General features: G+C 41.5%; 1 protein-coding gene and 1 non-coding gene across 2 annotated transcripts; both read right to left on the minus strand.

The window, feature by feature from the left end:
* Nucleotides 1–1,531: 1,531 nt before the first annotated feature.
* RANBP1 (RAN binding protein 1) lies at nucleotides 1,532–21,236 on the minus strand. The gene is made up of 6 exons (XM_063454420.1): nucleotides 20,980–21,236; nucleotides 6,495–6,631; nucleotides 6,057–6,214; nucleotides 5,370–5,498; nucleotides 3,916–3,981; nucleotides 1,532–1,916 (listed from the first exon to the last, which is right to left on the minus strand). Exons 1-6 carry the CDS (start codon nucleotides 20,992–20,994, stop codon nucleotides 1,771–1,773), a joined length of 651 nt encoding a protein of 216 aa, XP_063310490.1. The 5' UTR covers nucleotides 20,995–21,236; the 3' UTR covers nucleotides 1,532–1,770.
* Nucleotides 3,746–3,879, minus strand: LOC134613196 (small nucleolar RNA SNORA77). The gene has a single exon (XR_010091218.1). It is a non-coding gene; the product is annotated as a small nucleolar RNA SNORA77 (small nucleolar RNA).
* Nucleotides 21,237–21,285: the final 49 nt, after the last annotated feature.

The following is a 21,285-nucleotide window of genomic DNA, read 5'->3' on the forward strand; positions in this document are numbered from 1 at the left end:
GGGGGTAAAAATAAACACAGCAAATTCCCTAATGTTCTGTAGTTTATGCACAGGGAGAGTTGCTGTGAAACGTTCAAGACATTCAAATGTCTTGCAATTACAGCCACACCAATGTTTTAAGGAGTTATCCACTTTTGTAGATGGTATGTTTTCTTGTTCTATTTGTCAATAAAAAAAAATGTTTTCCCATTCTCCTTACACACAATTATCCATTGGACAGGGAGCTGGGCAGGGAACTACAAAACTAAGAATGATAGTACATTTTCTTTTTTAATCCTAAAACCATTATTTTTGCATAGAACTTTAAATTCAAGAATCAATTTCCCATTTAGTTTAACCCCTTAAGGACACATGACATGTGTGACATGTCATGATTCCCTTTTATTCCAGAAGTTTGGTCCTTAAGGGGTTAAAGTATGATAGAAAGTCATGTTTTCACATATCCAGAGAAGCTATGTCCAAGCACTTCACATACCATCAGTAAAAAAAAAAAAAAAAAAAAAAAAACACGAATGATAAAGCAGGATATGAAAACGAAGGCATGTTTTAGCTTTACACTTATGTGCTAATGTTACTGAGATACTCCACTTAGAATGTATGTAACAGAACTATGGACAAATTGTGGCATCCTTTTCTCCACAACAGGTCATAACCAGTGATGCTGACAAGGTAGTACATCTAATGCTCATTTGATACACCAACGCAAAACTAGTATCAAAAAGGTCAGTTAAAATTAAGTTGTCAAATTCCATAAAAACATCTAAAAATCTGCAAAACAATTCTCAAAAGCATTAAAATCTACATTAAAGATGTTGCTTTATTGAGTATCTTGGTACATTCCAAGCAAGTTAGATTAGTAGTAATGCAATAAAAAAGCATTTCTTAATCTTAACATGTGCAACTTTTCCATTAAATAAGAAAAAATCATGGCATGGTAAGTATTTTTTAGGGTGCTAGCTAAGGCCAAGGTGCTTCAGAATGAAGTTTGAACCCTGTGAAGGTGTCCCTAATTCCATGGAACAGCAAAAAGTCTTCATATAACTCAACCTACTAAAGGTTACACATATATACTAGGCAAACAAAACTGGCATTTTATTGAATTTCGTTTTTTTTTAACATTTATTGGAAGCTATGCAGCAGTTGCAAAATACAGATATGCATTTTAGTACAGGTGCCATGTAAGAACTGCACCAACTTCAATTGTTATTTTTCCAAGGTATTTCTGCTAGGCAAGGAGTTTGGGGGTAAGAACATTGACCTTTAACATGGGTCCATGCCACTTCTCTGCACATGGATTAAAAGCTTATTAGAAAAATTTACAAGACTTTATTCTCAGCTCAGATTTATTCTTCAAACACAACGAGTCATCCTACCAGTGGCAAAAAAATTAAATAAAAAAAACATTCCCTCTGAATCATTCAAAGTGACACCAACCTAAGAATAGCTTAGTATAACCACATACATATGCACTCATGACCCCGAGCAGATATAGAATACATATGCGTAAATATTATAGAATCCAGTCGTGTCCTTTGCACGTTTTTCAAACAGGTTTATTCATTAATTTGGATGACTATAAATAAGTGTTTCCACTATGGAAAAAGAAAGTGAACACAGTACATTTTCATGACTGGGGAATGGATTTTTTTTCTGAAGAAATCTTCTGAGAGGCAAAAGCTTAGAAAAAACAACCTGAAACATTTGAACTCAGTTCTTTTTTCGTGGTTATAAAGTCCTTGAAAAATGTAAGTGTACAAGGCTCTGGATGACTTATTGCTTTTCTTCTTCATTGTCTTGCTTGGTGTCCACTTCCTTCTCTTGCTTGGTGTCCACTTCCTTCTCCTGCACTTTGTCCTTTACAGAGAGATCTTCTAGTTTTTCTGCAACTTTGTCAGCACTATCATTTTTGGTCACTTCTGTCAAAAAGAATGAGGATTGGTTGTCACATATTCAACAAGATGCAGACAAAGACAGAAGACTATACACAATAGGTCGAAGAACATTCACAAGTCTAAGGATACACATTGTAACAACAATAATTTTTTTATTTTTCCTGGATATGATTAAATGGATTCTCCAATGCAAGGAAAACAAACCAGTTTTCCTGGCACTAGATGATCCTGGAGTACCTCCTTCTCCCGCCCCCCCATCCACGGTCGCAGAAGGGGTTAGAACCCCTTCAGACACTTACCTGAACCCAGTGCCGATGTCCCATGGACATCGGTGGGGGGACCTAACGTGCGGCAGTGGCGCATGTGCATTACACCTCTTTCCTATGGGGATTCCTGCGACACTGGAGGTCATCATGCATAGCGTGAGGACGTCCAGCATCGTTTAGACGATCAAAAGTCAGAAGAAATGAGCCACTAGATGAGGACTTAACCCTGCAAGGTAAATATTGCAGTTTATAAAAAAACTGCAAAAATTACACTTGCAGGGTTAAGAGTGAGGAGAGTTGGCAGCCAGACCCACTTCCATGAACTGAAGTTGTCTGGGTGCCTAGTGTCCCTTTAATGCATCATCTACATAAGTGATTCTCTAAGCCTATCAAAATGCTTTTCCATATGATTGGTTGAAACTGTCAAAGAAGCCGAACAGGGGAAGACAGCCCTGGCCAATCAGCATCTCCTCAGAGAGATGTATTGAATTAATGCATCTCTATGAGGAAAGTTCAGTGTCTCCATGCAGAGGGTGGAGAGACTGAATTTCAGTGCTCTCCACCCCAGGAAGCACCTCTAGCAGCCATCTGAGTAACCAGTTATCACTAGACTATAATGTAAACACTATTTTCTCTGAAAAGAACGTGTTTACTACAAAAAGCTAAAACTTGCCTATTGCAAAAGCAGAAATATAGCTGATGCTTCATTTGAGAGTGATGCGATATATATTCATATTTTAATACATGCATGCTGCATTGGATTATAAACACAGAATTTAAATATATGACTTTCATACGCAGGCAAAGAATTATGTACAAAACTTCAATTATGTAAAAAATAAAAAAAAGTACACAGTTAATAAAAGTGGAGGCTGGTCCCTAGGGGCATTTGCAGCATGGTCAACTCAAATCTTTGTGGGTGAGGGGTAGAAGTAAAAAATAAAATAAAAATGTAATCTTTTGGAGTGGAAAAGACTAATGGAGTTAAAATGCTGAGTTGAAATATGTGCACTTCCCCATCCTCTTTATTGGATAGAGATGCCTTTGATATTGAGCAAGTAATGTCAGGGTATAGACCAGACATGCATTGTCTCCTCTAACAACATTTCTGATGTTATCAATTGGCTTTGCATTAGGCCTGTGTCCTAGGGATTTAAATGGCAAATGCATTAGCAGATTGAGTTGATCCTCTGAAGTAGAAGTAATTTATAGGTTGTTGTAAATGGTATGACTTTTTACCGAGTCAGGGATTTGGTAAATAGAGTCCAATGCCCAACTATGCAAACTTCACCAGCCCCAACTGCTAGGTAGTGGATCTTGGAACAGCTATAATAGGCTTTTTGCCAATTGCTTCTGTATGTCCATTGCAGAGTTACAGGGTTGCCAAAAGTCACTCTGTACTAGCTTAAGTAAATTTTAATAGGCAGTCAGACACTATATAATTTCATATAAAAATTCAAAGCATTGTGCTATATGACTGAAGCAGACAGCTGGTGCTCTAACAGCCGCAGTTGTTGGTCAACTCTGCTAAACATGTCATTTATTTTTCAAATGTAAGCGAGTGCCTTGCAAAATAAAGTTTACGACTTGTATGTTCCATGATCAACTAGACAACTTTTTGTTACAAAACAAAAGTCTTCTAAAGAAGATCCTGGAGTTTATTTAGCAGACTGAAAAAGTACCGTAACTGGAGGTAGCAGTTTGGAACAGAGTGAGTCTGCAATGCATCAGTAGAAAACGGTAGTCTATTTCCTTACCTTTAGATTCATTCCCCTTAATTTCATTCTTGCATTCTTCAAACTTTGCCTTGAACTTTTGAGCATCTGAAAAGGGGTTTAAATTAAATGTGAAAAGTATTAGAGAGGTTTACGGTCTTTGCTTTAATACTTTGCAAAAAGGAAGTGACGGAGCAATTAAAAGTACAAAGACAATTCAATAAACTACAACAATTATATGTGAACCAAGACATCAAAATAAAAAAAATTATAGTTTAGTCACTTTGAAAACTGTTCAAAAGATTAAGTCTTTAACCATTAGCCTGGCTTAAATCTTACTCTTCACTTAAAAAAAAAAACACAGATGCAGTTCAGGATTAATGGCATGTCAGTGTGTGTACTTAAGTTAATGAAATTTTTTGGATGGGTAGTGGGTATATGGCAGTTGGTAAAGTTAGAGATTACACCCCATCAAGGCCTCAATTTGCAGATGTACTTTACAAGGAGTCAACTGGAAAGTAAGCAGTGCTGTACATAAAAGATGGTCATTTAAAAAAAAAAAAAAAAAAAGTAATATATGCAATAAGGCGCAAAATAAAGTGCAAGCACAAATGTGTTACCACAAAATATAATCATAGAGATGGGATACATAGTTCAATATAAAGAAGAAAACCATACAAACACTTATAGTTCACTTGGGATTCGCTCAATACGTTTCCAAGAGTTACAAGAAAGTACACCAGCCTGGAGAAAGTCACACCCTTAGGTACAATGCGAGTTTTTCACAATGTTTTTATGCATTTTACTTGCGGGTCTTTTTTTATTCTTATGTTATATTAAATACTACACTCCAAGTGCTTGTATTTGTTTTTCCTCTCTTTATTTTACTATAAATACTAATTGAAAGTATTCCATCTCGATGATTATGGTATTTTAAGGGAACATATTTGTGACTGCCCTTTGTGTGACCACATGTCTTATTGCACATATATTTTCTTGCGCCAAATACATTTCTTTTTTTTTGTACATTTGATTTTTGGAACTGTGATGGGCGGTTGTCTTTTGGAAGCACTTTATCAAGATTGCACTTTTATAGAAGTACTGTACATAAGCCAAGAGTCCTTAATAAACCTTTATGTGCTTAATTTATCAGGTATGTATACAAACACTTGCCCTCCCTTTAGCACTTTGCAAAGGAATATAAAACAGTTTGCCAAGTATTAGATCATTCTAAATCTTTTGTGCATCACAAATTGTATTATAATCTAAAAATGGATAAAGACAGGATGTCTTTATCAAATTATACTCTTGCTAATTATTTGCTATTGCAAACCATTATCCTGCAGAAAGCACGGAACTACATACCCCATAAACCACAGTTGGAAATTTACAAAGCAAATTCAGTTGAGAAGGTTTTAATTGGCATTATCTCACCCTCTCAAAATGTGAACACAGGTGACAAAATAAAATGCAGAACTGCACAACGTGCTACTTACTCTCTGCATTTAAAAACCGAATGGCAAGCAGTTCTGGTTTAGGAGCTTCATCTGCATAATCTGCATAGGTGTTCCAAACCCATGCTCTGTCACTTCCTGCATTGGGCTTGAGTTCCATTGAAGGTGTAACTGTTAAAACAAAAAGGGTTTAATTCTGTAACTCACGAAAGATAGGTTTATATCAGAAACAAATGACTTATGGGGTCTTCATAAACTCCGAATACAATTTGACAACTACTACATGTGATTCTCTAAATTAAATTCTATTTTCCCCACAAATGTGTCCAAGAAGACTTCTAGGATTACAGCATGAATAATTGTCCCAAACGTAAGGGACAACTCTCACCGTAACTTTTTTTTCCCATCAAGTATTGAAAGGAGATACTTCATTTAAAAATGTATATATGTTTAAAAAAAAAAAAATAACATTGAAAAAAACATTCCCACTTAATATAAGACAAGACCGTTCAGACATATACATGCATCTTGGTTTCAGACATTTAAAGACTGACAGACTATATTGTGTTCCTGATTTCTTTGCCAGATGCAAAACAGGAAAGACCTGTGTTAAAGTCTTGAAATCCCACATAAAAACGACACATCTATTTTAGAACACGACAGCTAGTCTTTATATAGAAAAATAAGACAATGCAAAACACTAAAACAAATCACCGTACAATTGCTTACCATAGTGATTGGCACAGATCTTCAGAGTTTTATCTCTTCTCATCAGAAGGCGAATTGTACCCTTCTCCCGGTGTTTCAGCAACTTAACATCCCCAGTGCCCCTTTCTTTCCACTCAGGCGGCTCATTTTCAGATGCAAATCGAAACAATTTTGCTCGCCTATGAATTAACAGGTTAGACTTATTGAAGAAGCAGCATCAGAATTTTACTTAAGCTGATAGACCTATATTTAAATGCATTTCTTTTCCCAACCACCTAAGGATGAGAGGCCAAGCAGGTATGGGACATGTAGTGCTCAATATGTGGAGTGCAGGTTGCCTACAGGTGACCTACATAGAAACTAGGAATGTGACGGCAGATGAGAACCATTCGGCCCATCTAGTCTGCCCAAATAGGCAATAACTACTTAAGATGTATTATATCTTACTACTAAACTTACATCTTAAACATTTCTTCTTCATCCTCTTCAAGTGTCCTAATCTCTTGCTCAGGCAATGAAACTATAGGTTCAAAGTGAGGGTCGTGATTGGCATCCTCTGTGTTGTCAGTAGAGGGTTCATGCTCCTCCTGTGTTTCCTAAAGCGGAAAATAAATATATAAATACAAACTGACCATCATATATTACGTTCATAAAAGGTGTAGGAATATAATCCAAAAAATAGAATTGCATTAGTTTCAGTTAGGTTGTGCCGGGTAGGGCTTGACAAACTAGCAAATGGTTACATGCTGCAGTATGTCAAACATACCCCGATTTTCCTGAGACTGCAGTGTGTTTCTTGCACTCCAAGCATCTTGATACCAGTTTTGATAGATGAAGAAAGAAATTGCTTTGGCCAGAGGACCCCTCTTATTTAATATCTTCTTCAGTTGCCTGCATGCCCCTCACACACCATTATGGGTCACAAAGACATGCCGGCTTCTTGTGACAGCAGTCCCTGACTGACTTTTCCAAAGCATCTATTTTGAGACGTGTTGTTGAAGCTGAAAGGCCATTAACCAGTTTTACCAGCTCAAAAGACCAGCCACTTTTCCAATGGGAAAGGTGTTTTTTTAATTTTAATATAACCGTGCGACCAAACATCTACATTTGGCAATGCCTCCTAGTTTTCAGAATCTTGTAATTTGAATTGTTTTGAAATGTGGGTCAAGTAAAGACTGAGGATGTGGGGCCAAGACCTGGTATTTAAAGGGACTGTATAGGAATCAAAACAGCTTTAGATTAACAAAGAGGTTTTACTGTTTATATCATGCCCCTGAAGTCACACTGGTCAATTCTCTGCTATTTAGGACTTATATTACTTGTTCCTGTTTGTTCAGCCCTGCCACACCCCCCCCCAAGCTGGGACTCTTACAGCCAGCATAAAAAAATAAAAAAAGTTTCATTTTCAATCAAATTTTAATGGGACACTACAGTTTAATGTAGTAGTTCTGGTGTCTACGGTCTGTCCATAAAGGCATTTTAATGTAAACAATGCATTTTTCAGAGAAAAGGCAGTTTTTACATGGCTGCCTAGAAAAACTCCTCTAGTGGCACTCACTCAGAATGCCACTAGAGGTGCCTCCCGGGACAGTGCTGCACATTTCAACACCATGCATGGAGGCTCTGAACATTTTGCAGAGATGCAATAATTTGTCTGGTGCCGCCCCCACCCCTTTGGAAAGCATTGGATTGGCTGAGATAGCATATTCTGATGATCTCAGCCAAGGAGGCAAATAGGGGGTAAGGCCAGCACAGACAGACCTGCGCGGCACTGGTTTAAAAAACAATTTGTTTTTTACCTTATTTATTGAGGGCAAAAGGGTTTGGGGCACCTAAATAGTAATTTTAATAAAATAGGGTCAGGAATACACTGTATTCCTGACCCTATAGTATTCCTTTAACTGAGCAGAAGATAAATTGTAAATTAAACTGAGCAATAAAAAAGGGGTTTATACATGAGATCTTCTCTTTACAGTAAATGTGTAAAGATACAGTGCACACTCAGCAGAGGTGTGACGGCGCCATTTAGGAGTAATTTAACACCTAAATGGCAAAGAACTGAGCAGTTAATCTGCAGATCTATACATTAAAATCACTCAATTAAGTGAAATTTGTTTGGTAGTTATGGTGTTCCTTGAATGTACTCTAAGTGAGTAAACAGGTGAAGAACCATTTAGCTTCGCCAAAAATATTTAGCTGTGCTCAAATGTTAAACTTTTCTCTGCCAATAAACTGACAGAGCCTCACAAGGAGTTTAGGATCATGAATAAATTATTAGCACAATAAAATACTCCAGGATTATGCTTATTTTATAGTTCCCTGCCAACAGTAAAGCAAATAGTAGTATACATGCACTGAGAAACAAGACTACCAGTTACAGTACATAGTAAAATACTTTAGTAACAAAAAGTGCCACTATGTCATACATGCCCAGACGACGCAGATTAAAAGTAGACTCCGGCAAAAGGGTACACACTGGTAATTAGTTGGAACATGCATCTGCTCTGTAAAGTTTAAACAAAATTGTGCTGAAACAGTGCTCAGTCAACAGAATGCAGGGTTGAACAATACCCCTGTCACTGACAGAACTAACTGCAGCATTAGCAAACATTTAACCCTACCACAGCCTGTGAATCGAAAATCTGTAACTGAGCTTGCTAACTTGTTACACATTCTTTTATTCATCAAAACAACTATTCACAAGAAGGACCAATATGCTTGTACTGTAAATGCAAACAACCCTAGTCAGTAAAAGCACAAATGTCATGAATATGAAATCAGGAATTTATCAATACAGTATGTAGGGATAATTCAGATAGACAGGAATGAGTTTAGTGTCAATTATACCTCCTGTTCATGAACAATATGGTTTAACTTGCAATTTAGTGAGCTGCTCTCCAAATCCTTGTGATTAAAGTCCATGAAATAGCATCATTTTGGCATACTGAACAATACCTTACCACCAATAAAGTAGGAGAGGCTGCTGTGATCCCAGTTGGGAAATACAACCTGGTAGTAGGGGCATGATGGCTTTGGCCAAGGTAAAGCAAAGAGACTGAAAAGTCACTTGAAGTATTGGCCACATTCCGCTTTTATTTTAATGGCAGGTGTCTGATTTACACATCTATATTTGCTCTTCCTTAGAATGGATCAAGGATCTAAGAAATATAGAGTAGTTAGGGCCTCCACCACCACTGAGAGTACAGGTCTAAAATTGCAGACCTTTAGGTCTTTGCTTTCTGCCTTGGAGAACCTGCTATGACTACATGGGGAATATTGAGAAGGTTCCTATAGACATTAGATCTCCATTTGACAACTCCTGAAAAAAAGACTCCCTTCTCTTCTTTCCAAGGCTCTCTTGGCTGACTTGAGATGCCAAATGTGGACAAAATGTCACAATTAATGGTGGAATTCACCTGCCTCAAAGAATGAACAGCAGTAACCAAGAACACTTTAAAAAAACCGTGAAGGAAAAACAAATAGCCCTAAAGCAGATTTGATTCAAGCTTCAATCAGAGCATAAAAAGGTTATCCACAACTCATGATGACAAGAAACAAATGAAGCACAGGAAATCCCTTAAAGGAGCACTATAGGGTTAGGAACACAAACATACATTCGTGACCTTATAGGGTTAAAACCACCATCTAGCCCCCTTGACCCTCTCATCCCTCCCTAAATATAGTAAAATCTTACTGTATTAAAGTCTAGAGCTGCTGGATTTCTCCCTGTTTCCATTATACCTGCCCACTGCCTGCTGACATCAGAAGTGGTAGCCTGATCCAATCACAATGCTTCCCCATAGGATTGGCTGAGACTGAAAGGGAGGCAGATCAGGGGCAGAGCCAGCATAGTTCAAACACAGCCCTGACCAATCAGCATCTCCTCATAGAGATGAATTGAATCAATGCATCTCTATGAGGAAAGTTCAGTGTCTGCATGCAGAGGGAGGAGACACTGAATGTTTGGATGCATTTTAGGCAGCCATGACCCAGGAAGGATCTAACAGCCATCTGAGGAGTGGCCAATGAAGTTATCACTAGGCTGTAATGTAAACACTGCATTTTCTCTGAAAAGACAGTGTTTACAGCAAAAAGCCTGAAGGTAATGATTCTACTCACCAGAACAAATACAATAAGCTGTAGTTGTTCTGGTGACTATAGTGTCCCTTTAATGGTTTCATTCAAAACAAAGGAGGTAGTTAGCTACCAGTTAGTTTTTTTTTTTTAAGTAGTGCTGGTCGTTTTGGAATGACAGCATAGTGTAAGCATCTGAAGACTTCAGTCAGCATGTCACATGTTATTAAAATGTGAATGCCTAGTGCAGGGATAGGCAACCTATGGCACTCCAGATATGCACTATATCTCCCATAATGCTCTTACAGGCACAATGCTGGTAAAATATCAAGAGAGAATTAGTCTGCAACATCTGGTGGTCTGAAGTTTGCCAACCACAGGCCTACTGTTAACACACCAGGTCTTTGCCATCACTAATAAAAGGATATTTTAGTCAAACACTAGCCATTAATAAGTGAAAACCCCCCTCTGGTAGCATAGGACTTGACGGTTTAGGGTAACTAACCACCATAACAAGATCTGGTTTTAGAAGAGGTTATGCAGACAGGAGCCTGTATGTGTTGGGGGCTAGTTACACCCCCCTGCACGTCACATCACCCTGAAACTTCTCAATGTTAATTATGTGCACAAACTTATGTCTGTCATCATGCAACTCCCATGAAGAGGCCTTGCTACTTTTTTATTTTATTTTCTAAAAGGACCTCTCTCTTATCTTTGGTTCAGAGGGTTCACACAAACCTGTGCATTGCCAACAAGGACAGCACAGTTGTATCTAATTAACCTGGAGGTACATGTATAAACTTCCTAAACCATCACTTGCATTCCTGGTGGCAATTCCAATTAGAAGACGTGGTATTAAGAGGTTTAGTAATTACAGTATACAATCTATATGGCATTAGTGCGGGTACCGGGTGTTACAGAGTGTACGGTCTCTCCTCCTGGTCTGACCGAGCAGACACCCAGGACCAGCTCTCAGGGAGGCGATATTGTACCAGCTCTCAGGGAGGCGATATTGTACCAGCTCTCAGGGAGGCGATATTGTACCAGCTCTCAGGGAGGCGATATTGTACCAGCTCTCAGGGAGGCGATATTGTACCAGCTCTCAGGGAGGCGATATTGTACCAGCTCTCAGGGAGGCGATATTGTACCAGCTCTCAGGGAGGCGATATTGTACCAGCTCTCAGGGAGGCGATATTGTACCAGCTCTCAGGGAGGCGATATTGTACCAGCTCTCAGGGAGGCGATATTGTACCAGCTCTCAGGGAGGCGATATTGTACCAGCTCTCAGGGAGGCGATATTGTACCAGCTCTCAGGGAGGCGATATTGTACCAGCTCTCAGGGAGGCGATATTGTACCAGCTCTCAGGGAGGCGATATTGTACCAGCTCTCAGGGAGGCGATATTGTACCAGCTCTCAGGGAGGCGATATTGTACCAGCTCTCAGGGAGGCGATATTGTACCAGCTCTCAGGGAGGCGATATTGTACCAGCTCTCAGGGAGGCGATATTGTACCAGCTCTCAGGGAGGCGATGTTGTACCAGCTCTCAGGGAGGCGATATTGTACCAGCTCTCAGGGAGGCGATATTGTACCAGCTCTCAGGGAGGCGATATTGTACCAGCTCTCAGGGAGGCGATATTGTACCAGCTCTCAGGGAGGCGATATTGTACCAGCTCTCAGGGAGGCGATATTGTACCAGCTCTCAGGGAGGCGATATTGTACCAGCTCTCAGGGAGGCGATATTGTACCAGCTCTCAGGGAGGCGATATTGTACCAGCTCTCAGGGAGGCGAAAATTATTATTGTACTTGTATTGAATTATTGTACTAACTCCATTTTAACCTTATATTGTGACAATCCTCCATTTTGTCCTCCTAACCTGACTTCTTCAAATCCTCCATTTTGTCCTCATGACTTAACTTGTTCATTTTAAAACTACCTTACGTGACTGAACTTCTCAACCCAATTAATACAGTAGACAAAGACCGTGTTTCCTACAAGGACAAGTACCAGGAGGTGCTGGCTACTCCTTAAGACTTGTAAGATAGTATAGTTTGAAGGCCACGAGAACACAGTAGTAATGAAATGTTCTATTCATAAGAGACCTTGCACCTGGACATGAGGCCTGATATCACTGACTGTGTAAAATGACGCTCAAGCCCCCCTTTCCACCGAGTAAACCTCATGCTGGGAAAGATGGCGCCTGAGCCTTCTGTCCACACCCTTGTCCAGAACAATACCACCTCCCGGTGGGAGGACACCTAGCTGGTCACTCAAACCCCTGAGCCAATTAATAATATTGGTGGGTGGACACGAAGTTAGTCACATAATGTTTAATCCAATCAATGATGTTTATTTGTTATTATCTGATATTCAATGATGATGTCATTTTGCTTTTAAAAAGATCTGCACAACTGTTTTCCAACCAGATTGTATTAAATTTTCTGAAGTGCTTTTAACCTGAACTCCATGTGTCAGTGTGAGCTTACTTCTGCGTATACGCAATTTAATCATCTCAGATTTGGACAGGAACAGATAGACATTTAAACATATTTGTTTATTTCTAAATTAATCTACATCAATTTGGCGCCCAACGTGGGGCATCGGGCTATGTCTGGCCGGTGAGCCGTCCTAAGGAAGATGCTGTTGGACGGGGGAATCCTGGGGGTAGGAAGGGAGACTGATCACCTCCAAGTACACGGTAGAGACTTCTGCAGAGCCACCGGTATGTTCCGGCCCCTTTGATTGACCCGTCCACGTGTCTGTGACTGCTTCCCGGGAGGACATCAAAGACAGGTAATATCTTGCCCGGTGTCTCGTTACTCACTTGTTTACCTGCAATTTTAGTCTGTTGCCTGGGTGTGTTTGAATTGTGTTTGAATTGTTTGCCTGTTTCCCCATTTTGAGATAAAGGGGGGGTGGACCTGCAGGGGATTTGCCTGGGGTTCTGTCTTGCTTGTTTTCCCCTTTTTGGGATAAAGGGGGGTGGACCTGAGGGGACTTGCCTGGGTCTTCGGTTTGTCTGTTTATCTGTTTGTATTTTACCTCTTTTGGGATAAAGGGGGGTGGACCTGAGGGGATTTGCCTAGGTCTTCTGTTGCCTGTTTTACCCCTTTTAGGAACCACGGTGCTGTGGTTGTAGGGAAAAAGGGGGGTTGACCTGTGGATGTGTTCCTGGGGGTCATCTTTTCCTGTTTAACTCTTTTAGGAGCCTCGTGGCTGGGGCTGTAGGGAAAAAGAGGTGTGTTGGATCTGTGGAGATTGTGTAGACTCATAGTTTCCTGGGGATCCTTCTTGTGTCACTTTGATAGCCTAGCTAGCTTCTCTGTGCACGTTACTCTGCTTGCAGAGTGGTGGTACCCTCCAGCTTTGAGCGCTGAGCTGGAGCCATTCCAATTTTTATTTTGTGGTGTGTGAATTCGGGCAGGCATTGCTGTCTTCATCACCACGGAGTAGTGGGACTTATAAAGTGGGTCTTTATAGGGGCACTACAAGAGTGAGGGTAGCGCAGACACTATTAGTGGGCTGCTGTGACGAGGGAGGCATATGGATTTCGGACCGGTGTTAGTTGTTATCCTTGGCCGTTGGTAGTAAGATACTACGGGATTGAGGGAGGTGACTTTGGAGTAAGCACACGAGTAAAGGAAAGGAATTACTGTTGATTTCATTTGAACTGTGATGCATGCACTGTATTTCAACTGTATTGTTGTCTTGTCTGTTTAATTAGGAGTCTCATGAACTCCTGTGTCTGTCTCTAAGGATTTCCTTACCTTTTTATCTTTTCTACACTTCCTATACTATTATACTATCCTCTACTATTTCTCTTGTGAGAGAAGTGATTGGTCACACACTTCTCACCCCACTCCAATCCGTGGCTACCACCTCGGGTACACAGAATTAGTGACTAGTCTGCGTTTTGGGAAGATGCACTTGGAGGGACCCACCCTTTCTGAGTGGCAGCTGACCATTGTAGATAATCTGTTTAAAACCTTTCCCCCCTATATCTGGGACGCCTGTATAGGAGGGGAATGGAACAGGGTTAGAAAAGCCCAATAAGGGCTGGCTAGCGCGTGTGATCTAGTTGAAGATAGAGATCGCTAAAGTGTGTAAAATTGCTGTGCCTTCATGTGGTAGATTACTGACAGAGAAGAAAGCAAGCTTACTGGTACAGAGTAGCAATGCTATTCAGCACGAAGGTAGGGTTGAGGAAGAACTAGATCACAAAGGGTTAAGAATGTATGTATATTATAATAATTGTTTTTTGTATTTTGTGTTAGCCATTACCCTGGTAGAGGGTGGGGGTTTTGTATTGAGTTTCACTGAAGAGTATTAAATGTTGTGTTTTTGTGTCTCTTTGCTTGCAATAATTGTAACGTAACTGTCCTTCCAGCGCTGACATGGTTAAAAAAACTTCATGCTGGCTCTCTCCTTGCCTTCTGTGAGACGCGAGGGGGGAGAGGGAGGGGTGACATTCCTGGTTTTTCAGTTCTGCGTTCAGTAAAATTATTCAGAAACTAATAAGATTTAGCAATGGAACAAAGTATTTTCTCCAAGACTGTTGTATAAGATAAGGAGTCAGGGATGTAGCTCAATGTTTATTACGAAGTTTAGGAAAGTGAATCTGATGCAGGAATAGAGAATTATTTGGACGAGTTAAAAATGTAAAGGCAAGTGTGATTTGTTGCATTGCTATGCAATGTGGATAGAGGGAATATGCAAAGTTGTTAAGCTAGATTGTGAAGAGGAAAAGTGATTAATGGCTGTAGGTATATTGTTTGCATTCCGTGAGTTTATTTATTTATTTTATTTATTTATTTATTTTCCGCCCGTGTATTGTGTCATGCTCATCCTATCTTAAAGACATGCTGTCTTCCTTAATTCCCATATATTATGAACAAAAAGGTTACGGTTACTAGAATTATCCTACTATTAGTTTCCCTATATCAGGAAAGTGTCTGTGACAAGTAATGGTTAATATGTAGATAGAATATATATGTCTATCGTTTCACGTATAAGTAACAAGTGTGTTTTAGCTTTGTGTACAAAGATTGATAACATGCTGAAAGAAGGGTTATCTTAAAGAACATTTACTAAAAGAAAGTTCTAATAAACCAAGATTTCTTGAACAAATGAATAAGCCAAGTTTAAAGACTGACTAACATAATTTTTGTTGTAAGCCCAGATATTTTATTATTGCATATGCATAGGAATTGAGACTTTGGGCATTATAGTATATTAATTCTAGATCTGTTACTAGCAGCAAGTGCTTAGCCTTATGCCTATCCCACGCATGCTTAAAACACTTCTACTGAGTTAACCTCTACCACTCCAGTTGGAAGGCTATTCCATGCATCCACTACCCTCTCAGTAATGTAATACTTCCTGATATTATTTTTAAACCTTGGTCCCTCTATTTTTGAGACTATGTCCTCTTGTTATGGTAGTTTTCCTTCTTTTAAATATAGTCTCCACTTTTACTGTGTTGTTTCCCTTTATGTATTTAAAAATGCTTTTATCATATTTCCCCTGTCTCGTCTTTTCACCAAGCTATACCTGTCAAGATCCTTTAACCTTTCCTGGTGAATTTTACCCTGCAATCCATGAACCAGTTTAGTAGCCCTTCTTTGAACTCTCTCTAAGGTATCCATATCCTTCTGAAGATATGGTCTCCAGTACTGTATCCAGTACTCTAAGTGAGGTCCCACCAGTGTTCTGTACAATGGCATGAGCATTTCCCTCTTCCTACTGCTAATACCTCTCCCTATGCAACCAAGCATTCTACTAGCATTTTCCGCTGCTCTATTACATTGTACATTGTCATCAACAGCCAGAAACTGGAGAACAAGAAATGTGAATCAATGTATAGCCATTTATAAGCTTAACAAAATCTCCATTATCTTTTCCATTTATTTTGCAGAAGGCAATGTTATTTGTCTATTTTGTATGTTTTAAAAATACATTATCAGTGAAGAGTAGAATAAATTTTATCCCATTTACGAGACATAAAATTGTGATAATGTATATTTGTGATATAAGTAGAAATTACATTTTGAGATGTTAGATATAAATTATTAAATTAAGAACTAGAGTCAGGGATAGCGTCTGTCTCCGCGGGCACAAGACCCCGTGTGGAGAAGTGGTGGGCAAGCCATCATGGGCCACCCATGGGAGTGAAACGTTCGAGGCTTGTGGAGACAAGATGAGCATGTTAGCCTTTTATTATTTTTCTCTAGGGAAAGCATAGGGCCAGTTAATAGTTGTTGTACATGGGCTATTTGCAGCCTCCATTGCATTTCTACCTAGTCTTGATTTCTGATGTCTCCTCCATTGCTACATCACCTGTCTGCTCCCTTACCTGCCCACCCCCGCTTATTCCTCCCACCGATCCCTCCCCTTCATCTGCAGTCCCCCACTTTCCCCTACTGCCCCTCCCTCTACTCCACCTTCTCCTCCTCCTACTCCTCCTTCCTGCCCTTACTCCTCCCCCTCTTCCTACTCCTCCCTCTACTCCACTTTCTCCTCCTACCCCTTCCTCTACTCCACCTTCTCCTCTCTCCTCCTACTTCTCCTCTTCTCCTCCTCCTACTCCTCCCTCTACTCCACCTTCTCCTCTCTCCTCCTACTTCCCCTCTACTCCTCCTTCTTCTTCCTACTCCTCCCTCTACTCCACTTTCTCCTCCTACTCCTCCCTCTACTCCACCTTCTCCTCTCTCCTCCTACTTCCCCTCTACTCCTCCTCCTACTCCTCCCTCTACTCCACCTTCTCCTCCTCCTACTCCTCCTTCCTGCTCTTACTCCTCCCCCTCTTCCTACTCCTCCCTCTACTCCACTTTCTCCTCCTACCCCTTCCTCTACTCCACCTTCTCCTCTCTCCTCCTACTTCTCCTCTTCTCCTCCTCCTACTCCTCCCTCTACTCCACCTTCTCCTCTCTCCTCCTACTTCCCCTCTACTCCTCCTTCTTCTTCCTTCTCCTCCCTCTACTCCACTTTCTCCTCCTACTCCTCCCTCTACTCCACCTTCTCCTCTCTCCTCCTACTTCCCCTCTACTCCTCCTCCTCCCTCTACTCCACTTTCTCCTTCCACTCCACCTTCTCCTCTCTCCTCCTACTTCTCCTCTACTCCTCCTTCTCCTCCTCCTACTCCACCTTCTTCCCTCTCACTCTATCCGCTACTCATTCTTCCATCTCCCCACCACCATATCTGTATCCTTTATATGCTTCCTCCCTTCTTATTCCTTACCAATTTCCTCCACTCATAGACGACTCTGCCTCTACCTGACAACATTATATTTTGAAGAAAAGTTGCTCTGGCCACTCTTCCGCCACTTCCCAGGGGGGAATACCACACTAACGAAAAATTAAAATTATTCAGACATGAAAGGAACCTGACTCATTAGAACAAAACATGAACATTCAATTTACAGATCTCTACAGAGGGGGGTCAGCAAGAGAACTGTGAATAGAAAGACAAATACCCCCCAATCTCACACAGAAATAGGTGAGGAAACCTCTTCTACTGCTCCTCATGGTTGCTTTGAACAGATGAAAGAAGAAACAAGACACCTTTCAACAGAGCATGCAGTAGCTTTACCAGATCCTGACTCCACTCTGTTTGCGGATAAAGAGGAAAGGTACCATACTGGATTTGCTGTTGCTACAGAAGATCAGGTACGTCAAGCACCTTCACTTTCCTCACTCACATCTGCTCAAGACGCTGAATTGACAGCCTTCTCAGTGGCATACAAAATGCCTGAAGGAAGACATGCCAATATCTACACTGACTCAAGACATGCCCTGGGTGCAGCACATTATTTTGGATCAATCTGGAAGATAAGAAGCACCACTCAGCTGACTAAAAGCTGCCAACCAAGCCACAAGTGCACCAAGGGAAGTGGACAGAATGGTGTCCGCTAAAGAAACTTCTATACTCACCATGTAGATCCTACCTACAGATCTCAAGCTTCTGAAAGAATGACAAGCAGCTACTGACCCTGAAGAAATACAAAGCTGGAAAAACAGAAAGGGGCAACCCTTGAAGACGGGCTGTACTCCAACGCTCTTAAGCTCTGTTTACCCAAAAACATGTACTGGGCAGTGAGCCCATGGAACTTTATACCTATCCAAGACCCTCATGAACTCTTTGATCTCTAAAATACTCCTAAGCACCTAGCTAACTCTCAATATCCCTTTCAAGAATCCAGATGACAAAGAGCTACTGGGTCAAATATGCACTAGTTATCATAGACATTTTGTCAGGATGGCCAGAAGTCTAGCCGGTCATCAATGTGACATCCAAGACCATATACCCAGTAGTGCATTGTGAAAGTTGCAGAGATCACTCAGTGGATTCATTGTTCCAGATTCAAGACTCTCTTTGCAACATGAGAAGTGACATTTGTTGATTTTGACACACTTTTGACTCTAAAGAAAAAATGACTTGTTAAATAAAAAGATACCAGCAAGTAGGTGTTTGATGGCCATAATAATGCCTGACCACCTGCCATCGATGGAAAGCCAAGGACCCCAAAAGGAGACCTCGTGAAGCTAAAAAGATCCAAACGCCAAGCTCCCTCAGGATTATTTGCCCATCCTGAGTTTGTGGTGATATTAATATTGACTAAATGATCCGAGTCCACCTACGCTGATGTAGCGTGGGACAGGTTTAATACTACAATGCATAAGCAAATGCGCCCTAGCCAAGGTTATTATGTCCATACACATAATACATGACAAGGTACTCTTGACACACCACATTCATGCTTCAGAACATAAAGAGGAGCACCCCTCTAAAGGGAAAGTTTGATTGATATATATATATTGATGCCATAGGTGTGCCAAGGGGGGTACCAGATGATTTTGCAGTAAAAGGAAAGTTTGAGTCCATTTTCCCAACCGTCACTGCTAATAATAATAATAATATTTTGATTTGCATTTATTATATCTATTGCAACCAACAACGTTTACCTGTCACCATGACTACTTGTGCCTATATTCCAGATAACACAAGTCCATATGGTAATGTAAGCTTGTCTATTTATGATGTCCCTCTGAAGAACTAAGAAGACTTTGAGAACCGTTACTCCAGTCATTTTTGTGCCTTTGGGTTAACACGTCTTCTGATACTAACATAATAAAGTTTTATCTCTTAGAATCTAACATTTCATAGGGGGGACTGATGTGGAATTATTAAAAATTATTATTGTACTTGTATTGAATTATTGTACTAACTCCATTTTAACCTTATATTGTGACAATCCTCCATTTTGTCCTCCTAACCTGACTTCTTCAAATCCTCCATTTTGTCCTCATGACTTAACTTGTTCATTTTAAAACTACCTTACGTGACTGAACTTCTCAACCCAATTAATACAGTAGACAAAGACCGTGTTTCCTACAAGGACAAGTACCAGGAGGTGCTGGCTACTCCTTAAGACTTGTAAGATAGTATAGTTTGAAGGCCACGAGAACACAGTAGTAATGAAATGTTCTATTCATAAGAGACCTTGCACCTGGACATGAGGCCTGATATCACTGACTGTGTAAAATGACGCTCAAGCCCCCCTTTCCACCGAGTAAACCTCATGCTGGGAAAGATGGCGCCTGAGCCTTCTGTCCACACCCTTGTCCAGAACAATACCACCTCCCGGTGGGAGGACACCTAGCTGGTCACTCAAACCCCTGAGCCAATTAATAATATTGGTGGGTGGACACGAAGTTAGTCACATAATGTTTAATCCAATCAATGATGTTTATTTGTTATTATCTGATATTCAATGATGATGTCATTTTGCTTTTAAAAAGATCTGCACAACTGTTTTCCAACCAGATTGTATTAAATTTTCTGAAGTGCTTTTAACCTGAACTCCATGTGTCAGTGTGAGCTTACTTCTGCGTATACGCAATTTAATCATCTCAGATTTGGACAGGAACAGATAGACATTTAAACATATTTGTTTATTTCTAAATTAATCTACATCAGTACCAGCTCTCAGGGAGGCGATATTGTACCAGCTCTCAGGGAGGCGATATTGTACCAGCTCTCAGGGAGGCGATATTGTACCAGCTCTCAGGGAGGCGATATTGTACCAGCTCTCAGGGAGGCGATATTGTACCAGCTCTCAGGGAGGCGATATTGTACCAGCTCTCAGGGAGGCGATATTGTACCAGCTCTCAGGGAGGCGATATTGTACCAGCTCTCAGGGAGGCGATATTGTACCAGCTCTCAGGGAGGCGATATTGTACCAGCTCTCAGGGAGGCGATATTGTACCAGCTCTCAGGGAGGCGATATTGTACCAGCTCTCAGGGAGGCGATATTGTACCAGCTCTCAGGGAGGCGATATTGTACCAGCTCTCAGGGAGGCGATATTTTACCAGCTCTCAGGGAGGCGATATTTTACCAGCTCTCAGGGAGGCGATATTTTACCAGCTCTCAGGGAGGCGATATTTTACCAGCTCTCAGGGAGGCGATATTTTACCAGCTCTCAGGGAGGCGCTATTACCAGCTCTCAGGGAGGTTATTATAGCTGCGGGGCTGGCTGGCTCAGGATGGAGGGAGGGTGGCTGACACGCGGTGAGTGTCCGGATGGAGATGGAGGATGTCGTTGTGCGTCACGGCAGTGTGGGTACCGCCAGCGGGATGCAGGGATCGCGCCGCCATGCTGGGAGGTGCCCGGGATGCCGGACAGTCTCCCCGCCATGACCGACCGGGGGCGGTGGATCCCGGAGACACGTGAAACCAGCCGGCAATCCGCCCGGAGAATCCCCGCCCTGCACCCAGAGAGCGAGCCCGCCGGCCAGCAATCCGCCCAGAGAGCGAGCCGGGCAGTGGGGGGAGCGGGGCCGGTGTGGGGGAGGCTGCGGCCCGTCACATACCTTGGTGTCGGCCATCGGGCGGAGGATGGAGGCGGATTGAGCGGGTGGGTCTCGGCTTGCCTGGATGTCTCTCCTCCGTCCGCGGGTTTCGCGCTGTTTTTCCTCACTCGGCGTAGCGTCGTGCGTGGCGCAACCAGCTCCTCACCGTGCGCCCTGACGTCACACACACCCCCAGCAAAATGGCTGCCCCCGGGCGACTCCTCCTCCTCGGGCAACGTCACATCCGACGCAGAACTTCAGAATTCCCCTGCGACGTGTCTACACCGGCTGCTTTCACGGCGCTGCTGCCGGTACCGGGTGGAGAAG

Source organism: Pelobates fuscus, chromosome 5 (genome assembly GCF_036172605.1).
Source record: "Pelobates fuscus isolate aPelFus1 chromosome 5, aPelFus1.pri, whole genome shotgun sequence".
In the NCBI taxonomy this organism is placed as follows: domain Eukaryota; kingdom Metazoa; phylum Chordata; class Amphibia; order Anura; family Pelobatidae; genus Pelobates; species Pelobates fuscus.